At 33.0% G+C, this 16,749-nt stretch overlaps 2 protein-coding genes across 3 annotated transcripts in view; one reads left to right on the top strand and one right to left on the bottom strand.

Annotated features, from left to right (window-relative positions):
* Window positions 1–11,695: 11,695 nt before the first annotated feature.
* On the bottom strand, window positions 11,696–15,093 carry bisc (TM2 domain-containing protein 1 biscotti). Its single transcript, XM_075359067.1, has 3 exons — window positions 14,683–15,093; window positions 12,609–12,690; window positions 11,696–12,041 (listed from the first exon to the last, which is right to left on the bottom strand). The coding sequence occupies exons 1-3, from the start codon at window positions 14,879–14,881 to the stop codon at window positions 11,765–11,767; spliced, it is 558 nt and encodes a 185-aa protein (XP_075215182.1). The 5' UTR covers window positions 14,882–15,093; the 3' UTR covers window positions 11,696–11,764.
* Window positions 15,094–15,286: 193 nt separating this feature from the next.
* The window catches only part of RfC38 (replication factor C subunit RfC38), a 37,149-nt gene continuing 35,686 nt past the window's right edge, over window positions 15,287–16,749 (top strand). The window contains exon 1 of one of the 2 annotated variants that reach the window (XM_075359070.1): window positions 15,287–15,609. In XM_075359070.1, coding sequence (XP_075215185.1) covers window positions 15,523–15,609 — 87 coding nt within the window. In that variant the 5' untranslated portion in view covers window positions 15,287–15,522. The remainder of the gene's footprint in view (window positions 15,610–16,749) is intronic. The other variant, XM_075359068.1, reaches the window with a different exon arrangement.

Below are 16,749 nucleotides of genomic sequence, written 5' to 3' on the forward strand. Positions count from 1 at the left end.
CCGAAATAGATATTGGTTCAAATTAACATGGTTGGTGAGCACCTGGGCCCTTAAAAACGAACTTGAGGCATACCATCCCCTCAGATCCTGTATAAACTTGTACAGGGATCTTCCCTTAGTCGTGATGCTCTACTCCAGCTGCCGTACTTCCATTGCGAGGCTCTCTGCAACCTCTTCCGCAGGCGGGAGATGGGCAACTGAATGAAATTTAGATTCGGTACATTGTGATCACCGTTCCGTTCCAGTACTTTCCTGGCCTGAAACCTCATCCCAAATACCTTGGCCTCTCGGTCTCTTTGCAGTCTCCACATGGCTGCCTGAACTTTCACCACTAAATCAATTGGGAGAGCCTTTCCTAATACAGTGGTAGCCTTGTAGGAGGTTGTTTTAAAAACACCAGTGCAATTAAGACTCTGCGCTAGCACTCCTTAAATTTTAAAGAAGATTCATATGCACCCAAACGGGCATTGCGTAAGAGGTCATGCTTTCGAAGACACCTCAGTAGACATGTTCATTTAAAGGCCAGACAACCCATAGTCCTTCCGAGCAGTCCTCCAAAGTTTGTCCGTCACTGAGACGGCGTCCATTGCTACTTGCCTGATGTGGTTGCTAAAGCAACTTCTCATCAAACCAAAACACCTAGGTACTTATGAACTCTCACTAGGGTGATTATACAGTCTTTGTACGCAATGTAGGGGTTTTGAGTGTACTATAATTTGTCTGCACCCTTGAGAAGCATAAACTTCATCTTGGACACAAAAATCTTGAAATTTTGAATGTCCATCCAGCCCTCCGTGGTTCCAGCCCTCAATCTTCCAGCTGCAGTTGTAAATTACACGAACTAAAAGGAGACAGTTATCGGTGAAAGCCTGCAATGTTACCCCTTCTGGGTATATCAATCCCAAAAACTCGTCTAATACCAGGTTCCACAGCAGGGGACCAAGAACAGAACCTTGCGGGCTTCCTCTTGTGACGGATTTTTCCACAGCTAGGTGTGCATCTTTAAACAGAGCTAATTAGACAAATAGTCACATACTACGGCCTGCAGGGCTACAGGAACATTGCGGCATTCCAACTCATAGAGGACAGAACTCCAACACAAGAAAGAAAATGCTGCCCCTATGTCTATATAAACTGCCAAAATATATTTACAGTTGGTGCTTTCCACCTCGGCAAGACCACTGGAAGCCATATTGGTCTCGATTTAGAAAACAGTTCACCCCCAGTGCTTTCCTAGAGCTGTTCCACAACCAGCCTTTCAAGCAACTTGCTAACTACCCGTTAACAGGCTGATGGGTCGTTAACTTCTGATCACACTAGGATCCTTTCCTGGTTCTAAGAGCACCGTCACCAAAGCCACTTTCCAATAAGTCAGGAAGCAGCCCTAGCTATGGCACCCCGTGAACGGCCTGCCAAGTGGCTCTTTTATGACAAGCAGCCACTGGTAGAATATATCCAGGTCAAGTTTGTCAGTCCCCGGTGCCTTTTTCAATGCCATTTGAGAAACCCTCAATATTTATATATGGGTTCCACAGCCTGTATGCCAGGGAAGGGCGTAGCCCCTGCTGTAATGCCAACCTCTGCTTCACCTGTTGGAGCATCTGCAAACAGAGTATCCAGGAACCCATGGTAAGTCACCACAGATGTTAAAGTGCGGTCACGACACCAAACCTGCATCGAACACTGGACAGCACGTGGCTCTGGCAGGTAACATGATTTTGCGAGTTGCAGGGGCTGCGCTGCAACTTGTGTATGGAGTCTTGCCATAATTTGAGTCTGGGTTCCTTGATAGCATGAACATACTCATTACGGGCACGCTGGTAGATCTGCAGACGCTCAGTCCCCACGTCATCAATGATAATCCTTGTTAAGGGGTGATGCTGGTATCTTCTAGCGGACCTAACTCTTGTGCACAGCACGCTAAGGTCAGAGGACCAGCACTTTTTTCCAGGTTTCTGCCTGCATTTAACAGACAGCTCCCCAGAAGCAGCAGTCATGACAGCTACAGGTACTCCCCAATCAGCAGACTGGCCACTATCTTAGGGTCCGTCCATTGGCTGAGGCCACCATAGGACCCTATTGCAGCCAGTTTTGATGGCCTGGCCAAATTGTTCAGTCATTAATTCCACCTCATCCCTGTGCTTCATGCGTCATTCCAACCCCTGCAAGGCAGCTCCACACTCATGTCGCAGCCTGTGCTGATCCAGGCCCCTTAGGTTATAACAATTCAAACCTGGAGCTCTTAGACCCCCTCCGTAAACAATCTCATAGGTTATAAGCCTATGATCACTCACACTGGCCTCAGTCCAACTACTTGTACTTCGCAGCAAGTCACCCATCACCAAAGTGACATCAATGTAACTTTCTCCCAGTTCAAAAGAGAAAGTTGGTGGTTATTCTGCATCAATAATCAAGTAGAGATTCATGACATCCACGAACAGAGGCGCTGAGACCAGAGCCTCTGGGGTCAGGAGTGGTGAATCCCAGGCAGGAGACTTGGCATTAGCGTCTAGAGCAACCAGCACTCTGATGCCCGGTAGACCGTCCAGGGTCTTGTAGTAAATCCATTACTATGATTAGATGAAAAACTAAATAATCTATGAATAAACTACAATGAATATTTAGTTAGTAATTATGATTGGCAGTCACATCTGAAGAGGGCGCACCAGGAACAAAAAAGAAAACATGCCTACCAAATATAACCTAACTGACTAATTTTTAGAATAACTTACATCATTATTGCACTAATAATTGACCACAAATGAGAAAGAAAAGATCACAAATTACACAATATACTTTTAAAATAATTAATGAAACCAGAAAACACTATAACATTCGCAATAAGACTAGAAATTTTGCTATTTTCAACAGAAAAGCAATATTACATTGGGTAACTTTTACCATCCAATACAGTAAACAAACTGAGATGCAGCACAGTGGCTGAATGCTAAACTAATTCAAAAAACCGATTTAAAGTGGATACTGATTGAACCACCAGCTCTCTTATCTTATAATCGAGCAATATAAGTTTCATAAATCTGTATTTTTTATTGTTTTCCAGATTTGTCGACTGTTGCTGATTAGTAATTTTTTTGTCTTTTAAATGTTATAATTTAAAAGATTAATCTTACCCCAACATTAAGAACATAAAGTATAAAAATCAGTGAAAAAAATTTAATTTTTTTTGCAAAATATCAAAGGTTGATTACTCCCTTAAGTTTGTTATTTAAGTTTAACTTATGTTAAGTCAAGTGTTCTATTTATGTGTAACATTCTATACTCTATAAAATCTCCAATTTTGACAAGCAATTATAATAAGAATTTTAAATCTTGTTAAGGTGATGGCAGTTAAAAGTGTTTGTTTTCTTACTGACCATTAGGGTGTTCTGCCTCTATGGTTGCTTTGTTCAGTTGGCTTTCTCCACTCATTATGGCAGCATCTTATGTTAATTTATTCCAATAATGTTGTATTTTGTATTCAAGTCAAATTCAATCTCATCTATAAGTGTACATTTGTAATTTATCTAAACTTTTAACAGCTATCATTGGACAATGTAATTTATTCAAGTTCAAGTTAATAAACGTGGTTACAGTTTGCTTACAATTCTATCAATTATTTACTTCATCAAACATCATTAACAATTGCAACCCTTGAATGATTCAAGGAAGGTTTTTAATACCATAGACATTTTGGTAAAACAAATAAACATTGCATCCGTTGGAGTTGTAGTGTAGCAGACAAAAGCCTGGGGTAAGCAGATGGTGGCATTGTTATTTGATTTGTAATCAAATCATATGATTTGTAATTCTGATTATTAATTCTGTTAGTGAAGCTGTACGAAACCAGTTAGTGGGTTCTTACTGACCAAACTGTTGCTCTAAAGAAATTAAAAAAAGTCCCTTTCAGTAAGCCAGAAGGCAGAGTTAAGATTTCACTGGTGCTAAATTGAGGATAAAAAAAATTTCCTCCTTAAAGTTAAGAAAAACTTCAAATATGATATTGGTTGCATGTGAAAAAAAGTTTCACATGTTTAGCGTACAAGCCCCCCCATCTTCTTACAATTCTAGCAACATTTTTTTCTGTTCAAACATTTTAATTTGCAGCATATTTATCAACTGTAATATTATATTACTGCATATTTGCTTGTAAATATTGTATTTATAAAGATATACTGACAACCAGAATTTTGATTAGATAATTTTTTTTAGAAATTAAATTGACTAACAATGTTGTGTCTAATGTATTTATAAACTGGACTGTTTTGATTACCATTCTATAGAATAAAACATTATATAAAACACTTTGATTTGTTTACTATGTTACTGGTTTTGGGTTTGTTGTTATATGAACAGTTGCCGCATAATGTAATAAATTAATTCAGTCCTGGAGTACATTGTATTTGGATTATGGTTGTAGTGACTTGCAAATCACACATTTATGTTGTATTAATAGTTATTATCAGTAACTTTTTAAGATGAAAATGAATGATATATGTAAGAATATTGAAAAGGATTTTTGTTCAGAATATTGCAGTTACACTTAGGAACAAAATTAAACTTTTTTTTTGTCATAAGAACAAAATATGTGATTCTAATATAATTTTTTGCTATTTTAATTAAAATATAACTTATCAATTTTCTGTAAATAGGTTTTCTCTTTCACCCACCTTTTTTTATGTTGGTACACTTTGACAGAAATTAAGAATTTACATGCATGTAATGCACTATTCACCTTATCTAAAATGTGGTAGCGTTTTCCTTTTGTATTTGGCTTCTAGAACATCTCTCTTTAGGATTGCAACAATCAGCAAGCATTCTTTACTCCAGTAATGCTGGTAGTACCCGTTTTCCATGATTGAGATTTGCTGTGGGATTCCATCAGCAAATCTCAATCCCCATGCTCGTTTCTGATAGTGCTAAAATTACTCTGTAAGAAATCCAGGTGTGAATCGAAGAAATGAATTTTTTGAAATATGTTACACTTCTTTATGTTTCTATGACTGTAATAATTCATCCATACTATCATGTTAATTGGAGATTTAAAATTTCTTAAAAGGTTTTGAACAAAAATTTTATATGATCTCCATACTGACTTTTTGACTTGGCTTAACAGTTCCGTGAATTGTATATCATTAATCAAAATTTTAATTTTATATAGAGTGGAGGTAGAAGAATCATTTATGAGTTAAATTGGTGGGGAATGTACATTTTTTTGTCCACCTGTAAGTGATTCAAGCTTTGGCCATTCCTTCTTGTAGCGAAGCTGCAAACTCATTAATAATGTAACAACTTTTAAGTCACAACATAGATTAAAAGTATTTGTTATACAAAATTTTTTCAATAGAATTTTCATACTGTTATATTTCTTTCATGCTGATTACATAAGGTAACTGCACCAAAGGAAGTTTGTTTCCACTATGCAAAAGGATAACCTTTAAACTAGTTTTCAAAGAATCTGTGAACAGTCTCCATTCTATAGTTATGTTCATGATGAAATGTAGGACAGCACAAATATTGTTATGCTACACTAAGCTATTTTCTTTAGAATATAAATCTTGAAACTCATTCCTGATATGAAAGAAATATACTTTAGTGTTTGTATGGAGAAGATTCCAGCCCAGATCCCACAACTCGGCTTATTTTTTCTAGTTCAAATCCCAAACAATGTTGTATAATTCACCTAGAGTTATCACATGAGGAGGATTCTGCTTCAAAAGTAGAATCATTTTGCATCTCTAGTTGAATTTTAGTGACTACCTTATATTCCAGTTCATCATTTTAAGTTAGATGTCTTGGAGGATGTGGTAGAAGTCCTCACCATGAGGCACTGGCAGCTTATTAGTGAATAAATGTACCAAGGAAGTGCATAAATAATCCATATGACTTCTGTTATGTGTGTGGGAATTTGACATTTAATGATGAAGTTTGACTCTAGTTAAAAATTGATATGAACTACATTTTGGCTGTAAAGTTGGGAATCAAGATATGAACTGGACCCCTTAGTTAAAAAATGTTATAAACTGCATTTTGACTGTAACTTAAAAATAACTAGTTTAAACAACTGTATATCTATCTTATTTAATCCGCTGGTATAGCAAACCAAATTATTACACTCCAACGTTCCTTCATTTAATTTCACTGGGCTATACAACCTGGATCATATGTAAACTAGTGTTCAACTTAAAAGAGACCCCCATCTCTTAGTTAGTCTATAAATAATAATTATTGGCAAACACTACATAATTTACAGGTGTTAAAAAGTTATGTCTATGTGCTTGTCAATATGTTTAACAAAGTTCCTGGCTACATGTTGAGGCTCAAAACGTTTCAGACAACCCTCATATATATTATATTCACTGATTTCTATAAGTAGAAAGTATAAACTAGCGCTACTAAATGAGTGGTAGAATCAGTAGACCTAAATAAAATGAAACAGTGCATACACAGAGGTATGTTTAAGAGTAGGGATAAAACACAGGTAAAATAAACAGCCCTACCATCACGATTACAGTCGCACAAGTGTACAATGGTTTTATTTAGTTCCTAGCATCTCATTCTGCAGTGCTGAAGTATACTTAAGTATTGAAAACGTAATTGTATTTTATACCATAAGGATCCCCTATCCAGTTATATAGATATCAGTGATTATATTATCTGGTTTTATTGGAAATTCAACAAAATTATTTTATAACTGACAAAATATGATTTTCAATTCCAATTTTTTGGGCTTTACAACTTTCTTAGGAGTATTACAGACATCCTGTAATCAAATTTTTGTTAAAACCAAATAGAATCTCCAGTTTTTCCATGTAATTGTAACCTAAAAATTTCAGCATAGTTTCAGTTTACAATTTCTGTATCTTCATGAGACAGTCTATAAAACATAATATTACTCCTTGGTAAACTCTTGGAGGCTGAGTAGGTTAGTTTTTTTTTTGTGTTTGTGGGCGAAAAACACCTGGGCGTTATCATCGCCTTGTAGCTATTAGTACAAGGGTAAAATAACTTCGAAATTAACTATACAAGGCGTAAACGTAATACCAATCATATAATAAAGATTTACTAAAACAAGCTAAAAAGGCAAAATAAAACTCAAAACTAATACCACAGACAAAGTTGATAAATTTTTTTTTTTTGTCTTTGGACATTTGACTGGTTTGATGCAGCTCTCCAAGATTCCCTATCTAGTGCTAGTCGTTTCATTTCAGTATACCCTCTACATCCTACATCCCTAACAATTTGTTTTTCATATTCCAAACGTGGCCTGCCTACACAATTTTTTCCTTCTACCTGTCCTTCCAATATTAAAGCGACTATTCCAGGATGTCTTAGTATGTGGCCTATAAGTCTGTCTCTTCTTTTAACTATATTTTTCCAAATGCTTTTTTCTTCATCTATTTGTCGCAATACCTCTTCATTTGTCACTTTATCCACCCATCTGATTTTTAACATTCTCCTATAGCACCACATTTCAAAAGCTTCTAATCTTTTCTTCTCAGATACTCCGATTGTCCAAGTTTCACTACCATATAAAGCGACACTCCAAACATATACTTTCAAAAATCTTTTCCTGACATTTAAATTAATTTTTGATGTAAACAAATTATATTTCTTACTGAAGGCTCGTTTCGCTTGTGCTATTCGGCATTTTATATCGCTCCTGCTTCGTCCATCTTTAGTAATTCTACTTCCCAAATAACAAAATTCTTCTACCTCCATAATCTTTTCTCCTCCTATTTTCACATTCAGTGGTCCATCTTTGTTATTTCTACTACATTTCATTACTTTTGTTTTCTTCTTGTTTATTTTCATGCGATAGTTCTTGCGTAGGACTTCATCTATGCCATTCATTGTTTTTTCTAAATCCTTTTTATTCTCGGCTAGAATTACTATATCATCAGCAAATTGTAGCATCTTTATCTTTTCACCTTGTACTGTTACTCCGATCTAAATTGTTCTTTAACATCATTAACTGCTAGATCATGATAAAATATAAAAGTTAAAATAAATTATATAAAACTTAACTAACTCCAATGGTTGTGTAAAAATCCCCTTCCCAGACAGTAAAATTAAATACATAGAACCAAAAATCAAATTGAAAAGGTTAAAATTATTAAAAAAACTGTCCTTACAGAAAAACATATATGAGCATATTAAATTCGTTGCAGTAACCCGGTACTATGCAAAAGGAGAAACACCCGTTCCAAAATCCCGCTATCGTCACACAAGACATCACGGATGTTTCCGGGTATATTAAACTGATGACGCAACGCCGCATAACATATGCAGTCCACGAGAATGTGGTGCACAGTCATGCGGCAGTTGCATCGTGTGCAGAGGGGTGGGTCTTCTCCTGACATTAGGTGTTCGTCTGTGATCCTCGTATGTCCCACCCGTAACTGGCGGAGGACCACTTCCTCACGACGAGAGTTTCTGCAAGAGGAGCCCCATGGCAACACTGAATCCTTAATCCGTCGGAGTTTATTATCGATGGTAGATGTCCAGTCACTTTGCCACCTTGCTCGCAGTGATTGTTTTATATGATTGATAAAATCAAAGGTACTAACTTGGGTGGTGAAAGGAGGCTGAATACACGCTTCCTTGGCAGCAGAATCCGCTCTTTTGTTACCTAGAATTCCAACGTGGCTAGGGATTCAGCAAAAACCTACCTCCTTGTTGTGTTTATTTAACTCAGTGATTTTATCGTAAATGTCAATGACGACAGGATGTTTGGAATAAAGGTTTTCCAATGCTTGGAGAGCACTGTACGAGTCACTAAGAATGCTCTTATATTTAGGGCCAACGATAGTTAGTGCCCTTGGAAGGAGCACAGTTATGATTTCAGACAAATATGTATCAAGATCATATCAGACAATTTTTTTCTGCAGAACCTGAAAATTATTTTTAGCCAATAAGTTTTTCTTATCTTTCATTTGAATACTTCTCTTTCAGTTCAGAATTGTATGCATTTGTCATTTGCATGTATACCTGAGATTTGGCATTTATTATATATTTTTATTACATTTATTATATATTTGCATCAGATTATGTTAACATAAGTTTAATTTATTCATAAATTTGATACATAAGCTATGTCTCACAATTGTGTTTTTCTTATTAGTTAGTGTACTAGTGGGTAACCAAACTAGAATTTTTTTAAAGATATCTTGAAAACATCAGTGTCCTTTGAAATACTGTCCATTAGATGCTATGCATTTGTTCCAACGGTTTTCCACTGTTCACGACATTTTTTTTTATAATTCCATTATATGCCTGCAGTAATTTTTGCTTAACCTCTTCTGTGTGAAAACAATTTTCCTTTAGTATTTTCTTCATTCTTGGAAATAAGAAGTCACAGGGAGCTAGATCAGGCGAGTAAGGGGGTGAGAAACCATTGTCATATGTTTTTTCATCAAAAACTGTTTGATTTTCAATGCTGTGTGGGCAGGTGTGTTGTCATGATGAAGCAGCCAGTTCCCTGATCACCACAGTCCAGGTTGTTTTTTTCCTCACACTCACGCAATTACCTCACAGATAGTAATATTGGTTCATTGTGGTGCCCTGAGGAACAAATTCAATGTGGACAACTCCTGTGATGTCTTAAAAAAGAAACCATCATAGACTTGACATTTGATTTTACTAGCTGTACTTTTTGGTTAGGCAGTGAAGCTGACTTCCATTGGACTACAGTTTTGTTTCAGGATCATAGCCATAACACAAAGATTCATCCCCTATGACTTTTGAAAAAAATCTGTGCACTTAGGTTAAAAGAAAACATTATATAATAATTAACTAACTTCAAAGTTAGCAAAATCTTTATTTTTGTTAAGTAGAAACTGATTTAACTTAACCTACTATTATTCAGAAGTATCATGCATAGTAATTGACTGATTTTACCTACTTCATTATTGTGCATCCATTCACAACTGTTCCCACAAACTATTTGTTAATGCAACATTTTGATATTTTCTAAGTAGCAAAGTTGCTAACAAGAGAATTTCACAAAAGCTAATATTGATGACAGTGAAACTATAGTAATATATAAATGAGAAGCAAATCTTGAATCAGTAGTCAAAAAAAAATAAAGAAAAAATTCTAGATGCTCGTGCTATAGCTATTGTGTTACTACCTACCACAATGACACTTATCAACACAAAAATTGAAAAAAGAAAACAAATTATATAGTTACACATTAGCCATTCAAACACACACAATCATTCCTCATGTAAATTACACTGATAGACAAAAAAAACATTTTTAATGTTTCTCTAAGTGTGATACCATTTCTTGTGTACATTACATTACAAATCTGTAAATACAATTTTTCTATCACCCTTAGTTTTAAATAAATTACGCCTCAAAAAAAATTAAGGGAAAATATAGTTAAAGTCTGTAAAATTTATAATTTTACATAACCATACCTGTGTTAGAATGATTTTGCTGATGCTTTTCTTTTATAAATAGCCTCAGGCACATCCCAAATTAATGTCCAACAGCAATCAGCTAGCATGTGAATGGAGGAAATGTATTTTCAAATACATATTACGTCCCATAGCTCTGCATGAAGTAAGAAGTTGATTAACAGTATTGTGGTAATAGTCAGATTTTTGTTTGCCAATAAAAGTTTTACAAACATCTTTAAGTGAAGCCCAAGCTGCACTTTCTACATTATTTAACACTGAGTTATTTAACATCATCTTTGACCAACTCTCTTATTTGAGGACCAACAAATATTCTTTAACTTTTCCTTCACTTACATTCAAAAGTTTCTGCCTGATGTACAAAAAACTGGGACTATCCTTCTTGATTGCTTTTACAAAATTTTTCTTTAGTCCTAGCTTGATATGGATAGGGGGTAAAAATAATTTTTTGGGTTCACTAAGGACTCATGAATAATATTTTCCCATATGGAGTTAAGTTGTCTCATTTCTTCCACACTTTGGTAACATAATGTTTTATCTCTAGCTTGGCTGTCCCATTTGCAAAGAAAACACAAGTACTTAGCATAGCCTAACTGCATACCTAAAAAAAATTGCTATAACTTATTTTAATTGCTATAATTTATTTTTTCAAGAAGCCTTTCATCACATCGTATGTGATGAAGGCTCACTCTTCAGTATTTGATACGATGTCATAATATGTGACTATGATATGATTTAATTCTTTGTCTAGTATTGTTTATTTATGCTTACAAATTATGTTAACAAAGTTAAACAATAAAAAATGAGCTAACAAAATACAATATTAACTATATATGTTGAAAAATCAAAAAAATCCTTTAATGAAAATTTAAAATATTTTTAAAAATTGTGGGTGATTGAAAGATTCTGAGTTCATATTCGTTTTCAGCATCAAAAAAAAAATTAAAATCATGTATCGCATGTTAGGAAACAAAAATTATGTTTATCACTGTTATTAGGTAGGTAATTTCATCTTTTTCTTTTAACATTTTGATTGCCTTACTTTTATTTTTTCCCAAACATATTTATAGGGCATTTTTTATACCTGAATTATAGGTTATAAATTAATTCAATCTTGTGAATTTTTTTCATTCCATTCAGTTTTTGTTTTTTCTTTTCATACAATTTTTTTAAAATTATTAATTTTAGACTTCTTAGTACTATAGTACAATTATTACTAAAACAAAGAATGCAATTTTTTTTTTCTAAATTAAAAACAAACAGAAAATGACAAATTAAGCAAATTGTAATAAATAATTTTATTCATGTAATACAAGTAAATAAAAATACATAAATTAATAATATCACCAATTCTCTTGAGGAAGTTTGCAAGTCCAATTATCACTTTTTATCATTTCTATTCCAGCTCCATAATATGCTATCACATAATATGAACCGTCAGCAGGTCCTACCACTTGTGTTGCTATTAATATTACATCAATTAACTGACCTAAGAACATAAAACCTAACGTACAGAACTTTAATAAACCTATTGCTGGATAACCTAAATAAAATCTGTCAGCACCAAACATACCAAGAAATATTGATAGTAGCAATGCTGTTTCAAATGAATATCCATTTCTGAAACAAAAATAAAAATTATTTTTATTTATTTTTAAACAATATTTCTACAAAATCTTATTGGAAACACAAATTGGGAAATGGCAGCTGCGTACTAATATCTAATTTCTACCTTACCTTCTCGTTTACAGCAAAAATTACTCATATCTGTTGTTAGAAAAAGAAATGATAGTATAATACAGACAACAGTAATATGTACAATTAATAGTAATAAGAAACTACAACTTATTCAGGTACTGTTACTTAAAAACCTAGTATGCTAAGTCTACTTTCTAAGAACCAAAAGAATTACAATTTTCATATTTAATTTGATAAACATGTAGAATACACAAATCTATGTTCAATCCAGTTATAGGTAATTCGCAATACTTTAAAGCTTTGAGAGGCAGTATAATCTCAAAATTACATTGAACTGTTTCAGAGAAAAATATTAGATTGTAATTCTTTCTTACTTTGATGAATTTCATAACAAACTTTAGTTATGCTTTTAAAAAAAATCATTCTAATACTAAGAACAACTGATATTTACAATTTATTATATTACAATGCAAAAAAGTAAATACTTACGTCCATTTGCATGGAATGTCTCTTCTAAAAGTAGAATTATTTGTTTCTGTACAAATTATTCCATCTGCAGCTTTACACCAAACTGAAATGATAAATTGCAGGTTTCACATATACCATAATTAATATAACTGGAAAACTGCTTGCAATAAATCTATTTGGGATTGACAAAAAGGTGAATGAAGACCTGGCTGATTGTATTCAAGCCTTAGAAATGAAGTAGTGATTAGTGTAACATTTGTACAAGAACGATAGCACTTATACTAACATTTGAATTGCTCTCTGGCTGCAAATCAAAAAATGTTTAAATCAACTTCCTCTTTTCAGGGGTGGTTTTCAGTTCAATGTGTGAGTATCAATACCAACATTCTGTTATTTTATAAATACTAATTAAATTTTTGGCAATTATCAGTTTAATGTTACAAAAGAACTTTTTAATTCTCTTTCACAATTTTTAGAAACAGTTAATATTTTTTGTACATTATCACTAATTTTATGAAGGTTATCTTAATTTCACTGTTATTGTTTTTTTTATTTTTAAACTTTAAATTGTTGAATGGAAATTAATACTCTTACACTGAGAAAGTTAGGTAACATTTGGTTTAATTCTGTAATTCATCATGGGAGAATCTAAAACGCTGCAATAAATTATTAAGTTTTAAAATAATTCTACATAAAACCCAATATTATACACAGAAAGAACAAAGCTTATTAAAAAGAAAAAAACAAGAATGAAAGAGTTACATAACCAAAAATGACAATGAGACAAAGCAAACAGAAATATGACAATTTATCAGCTTTTATGCAAGATCCAATGAACTGAGGAACGATTATCAAGAACTAGCTCATCATTAGGAGACAGATCTGCAAATTCAATCACCAAAAGGAACAAACATATCACTCTCTTTCAAATTACAAGTACAAAGAGAATGCTTTTCCAGATTATGTTTGTGGATACAATTATGTCAATTCTTTTTCAGTTATGGTTGACAAAGCTAATAATGCCAAATAAATTAAATTGGGTAAATTCCTCAAAAATCATTTGAGGTGGGTGGCAGTTGTGAATGATGGAACAACATAATTAAAGATCCAGAAGAACAATTTTGATGAAGTATGGTTTTAATTCTAGTTTAATTATTAGGCTATACATCCTAGTTAATGTAGGTGCCACATACATAATAAAAAAAATCGCTATATGGTGTGTTACTTTATGATCTTATATTTTTCAAGACTGACTCCATGTAAATAACTTCACAATATCTATTTGTCAATAATAATCCCACAAAATTAATATAAGCAAGGCTTTAAATTATAAATAAATAATTAAAACCTACTTTGTAATATACCACTTGATAATAAAGGCAGCAGCAACATAAAGGTAAAGAATATGGTTTTCTTTCATAAAAAGAAATGTTGAAAATAACGTTTTCTTGGTGAATCTTAGAAACAAGAAGTTTGTGGTAAAACTCACAAGAAACAGAAGTAAATGAATGAGACAATTATTGCTCTACTCAAGGATAATAGTGAAGGGGCAAGAATGACTAAAAAAGAAGATGCAGTAAATAATAAGCTGAAGATATAAGATAAACAAACCAATTAAAATAACCATGCATAATTAAAAGCTGTAAGCCAAACAAAATTACTGATGACATAATCAGTATATTTGTGTAATCTTCCATTATCTGAAGTAGCAAAGTATTGCAGAAATTTAGTAATTTACACTACTGGTTTGATCTAAAACTTTGTAAATTTGATATACATATTTAAATGTATGTTTAAAGGAAATTGTCTTGATCTGGATTGATTTTTAGTAATCTAATTTTGCCATAATATCACATAGTTCTGCTTAATCTAAAATTTCGTTTTTCCCAAGAAAAAAATCATCACACAAAATTAAGCCAATACTAAATCCAGATATGCAGGTATTAGAAAATAATAATGTAAATAAAAAATTGCTATTCAAAACAAATAAAATAGCTTTACTATAAAGTAGACTATTCATTACCTCATCTTAAATTATCAGCTTTGGAAATTCTAAACATATTCTATAATAAAAAAATTCAAGAAGTTGTTTTACCTTTTGCTTTGTTTTCTTTAGTACACCCTTGAGGCTGTTGTGTTTTTATATCTATAAAATCAATATCAGGATGTGGGCAAATAAACTGACCCATTCTCAATGTACTACAGTCAACTTCATAAGGTACTTTGGTTTCATTTGTGATCAATATGAACTGTAGAAAAAGAATTACGGATAATGTGATAATTTTATATAGCATCTTGTGAACACTTTAGTATTTTACAGTTCGACACTTTAAAGTAATCTTGACATATTCCACATGTAACCATAATAAAACAAAATTAGCACTTATCACAAAGAAAACAACTCAGAATATGTGAAACACTGTTTTATTAAAATCAGATTTGTAAATAGGTTATAAACGAATACGTCACAACATTACTTCTACCTATGTTTACAACAAGACTACACAGATGATCGCTGTTATATCACAGATGTTGATAACTTCCGAAACCAGATTAAAGCAGTGCTGACAAATTTTACCGTTACACTTTTAAGTATATTGTAAAGTAATATTATAAGTAATAATGTAAAACTCTCTAAAAAAATAATGTAAAAAAGAAACAGCTCATTTGTTTAAGATATATACTAAATAAGTTTCTTCAGAAAAATATGCAAGAATGTTTTTTCTATACCGAAGGTTATAAGTTTCCGCGGTAAACCCGTAGTGTTGTTTTTGCAGAAGTTAGGTTAAATAGGTGTATATGTAATAAGTACAATTTTATCGTGGTGTAATTTAGGTTTGGTGTGCCTTTTTCTTGAAGCATTAATTAATTTGTTTGTTAAGTAGTAACTTATTATTTTATTACTTTCTGTTTGTTGCTACTCATAAGTTGAAACATGAGTCTGTGGGTTGATAAATACCGACCAAACGCTCTACATAAACTTGATTTTCACAAAACACAAGCCCAGCATCTAAAGAACTTAGTAAGTTAATTGTTCATAAATAAATACTTTGTATAGCTACTGAATATTAGTAAACCACAGATGGATGATTTACTTAGCCTTTTATTTTTTATGTTTGGTAGTTGTGTTTCAATTAATCACATATCTCAGAAATGGTCAACTTGAGACTGTACAAGACTACATTCATATATCATCCTCTAAAGTAATACCGGACTGTAATTTCTGAAGCCTAAAAAAAAAGAAATTGAATCATGCTCAAAGCAAGGTAATTTTTTAAAGGATCTTGAGACTACAAGGAATTCCAACAAAATTTACGGAATCCATAAGCATAGCAGTATGAAGTTTTTTGTTAGATACTGAAGAGATTTTAAAAATCAATCTAAAATTTTATTGCTGTATGTTTTTCATTATAAGTTATCCCTTCCTGCAAGTTGCACAAAGGGTTTACTTAAGCAGTTCAAACTATTTTACTGGCTCTTACAGTCATAATTTTAATGCATAGTGGCTACCATATCATCTCAAAGATGAATTTTCCATGGTTTCCTAGTCCACTGAAACCAGTGAAGGATAGAGGTAACTGGAAAGGTACCTGGTTGCAAAGTTCCATGAAGACTATCTATGCCATATTTTTATCATTGCTACTGATTTATTGTTAAGCCTACCTTCCAAAATAAGTCTGAAGTCCTAATTACCTCCCTTCTATTTATGCCCTTTTTGAAACAACTCATCTTCATCTAGCATAACATGAACAAATTATCTGTTCGCTTCTAAACTACAATATTTAGTGCCTAAAAGGTAAGATGATTATTAATATAACACTTAGCTACTTGTTCATAATGAACAAGAAGATAGGGAAGAGAGTAGAGTATTTTAAAACGCATAGTGATAGAATCGTTGTAATAAGGATAAAATCAAACCCTAAACCGACAACGATTGTTAACGTCTATATGCCTACAAGCGCCCATGATGATAATGAGATAGAGTGTGTGTGTATACACTGTATTGATGAAGCAATTAAACATGTAAAAGGAGATGAAAATTTAATAATAGTTGGAGATTGGAATGCAAGCATTGGAAAAGGCAAGGAAGGAAATATAGTGGGTGAATACGGGCTGGGCAAAAGGAATGAAAGAGGGGACCGACTTATAGAGTTTTGCACGA

The sequence above is a fragment of the Lycorma delicatula genome, chromosome 3 (genome assembly GCF_047948215.1).
Source record: "Lycorma delicatula isolate Av1 chromosome 3, ASM4794821v1, whole genome shotgun sequence".
In the NCBI taxonomy this organism is placed as follows: domain Eukaryota; kingdom Metazoa; phylum Arthropoda; class Insecta; order Hemiptera; family Fulgoridae; genus Lycorma; species Lycorma delicatula.

What these genes read in the sequence shown, in the direction of transcription:
- bisc (XM_075359067.1), bottom strand. Translation starts at nt 14,881, where the DNA reads ATGCTATATAAAATTATCACATTATCCGTAATTCTTTTTCTACAGTTC. An exon ending in TAAAGAAAACAAAGCAAAAG is followed by an intron (nt 12,691 to 14,682) that starts GTAAAACAACTT and finishes TTATCATTTCAG; the next exon opens with TTTGGTGTAAAGCTGCAGAT. An exon ending in GACATTCCATGCAAATGGAC is followed by an intron (nt 12,042 to 12,608) that starts GTAAGTATTTAC and finishes TTTTTGTTTCAG; the next exon opens with AAATGGATATTCATTTGAAA.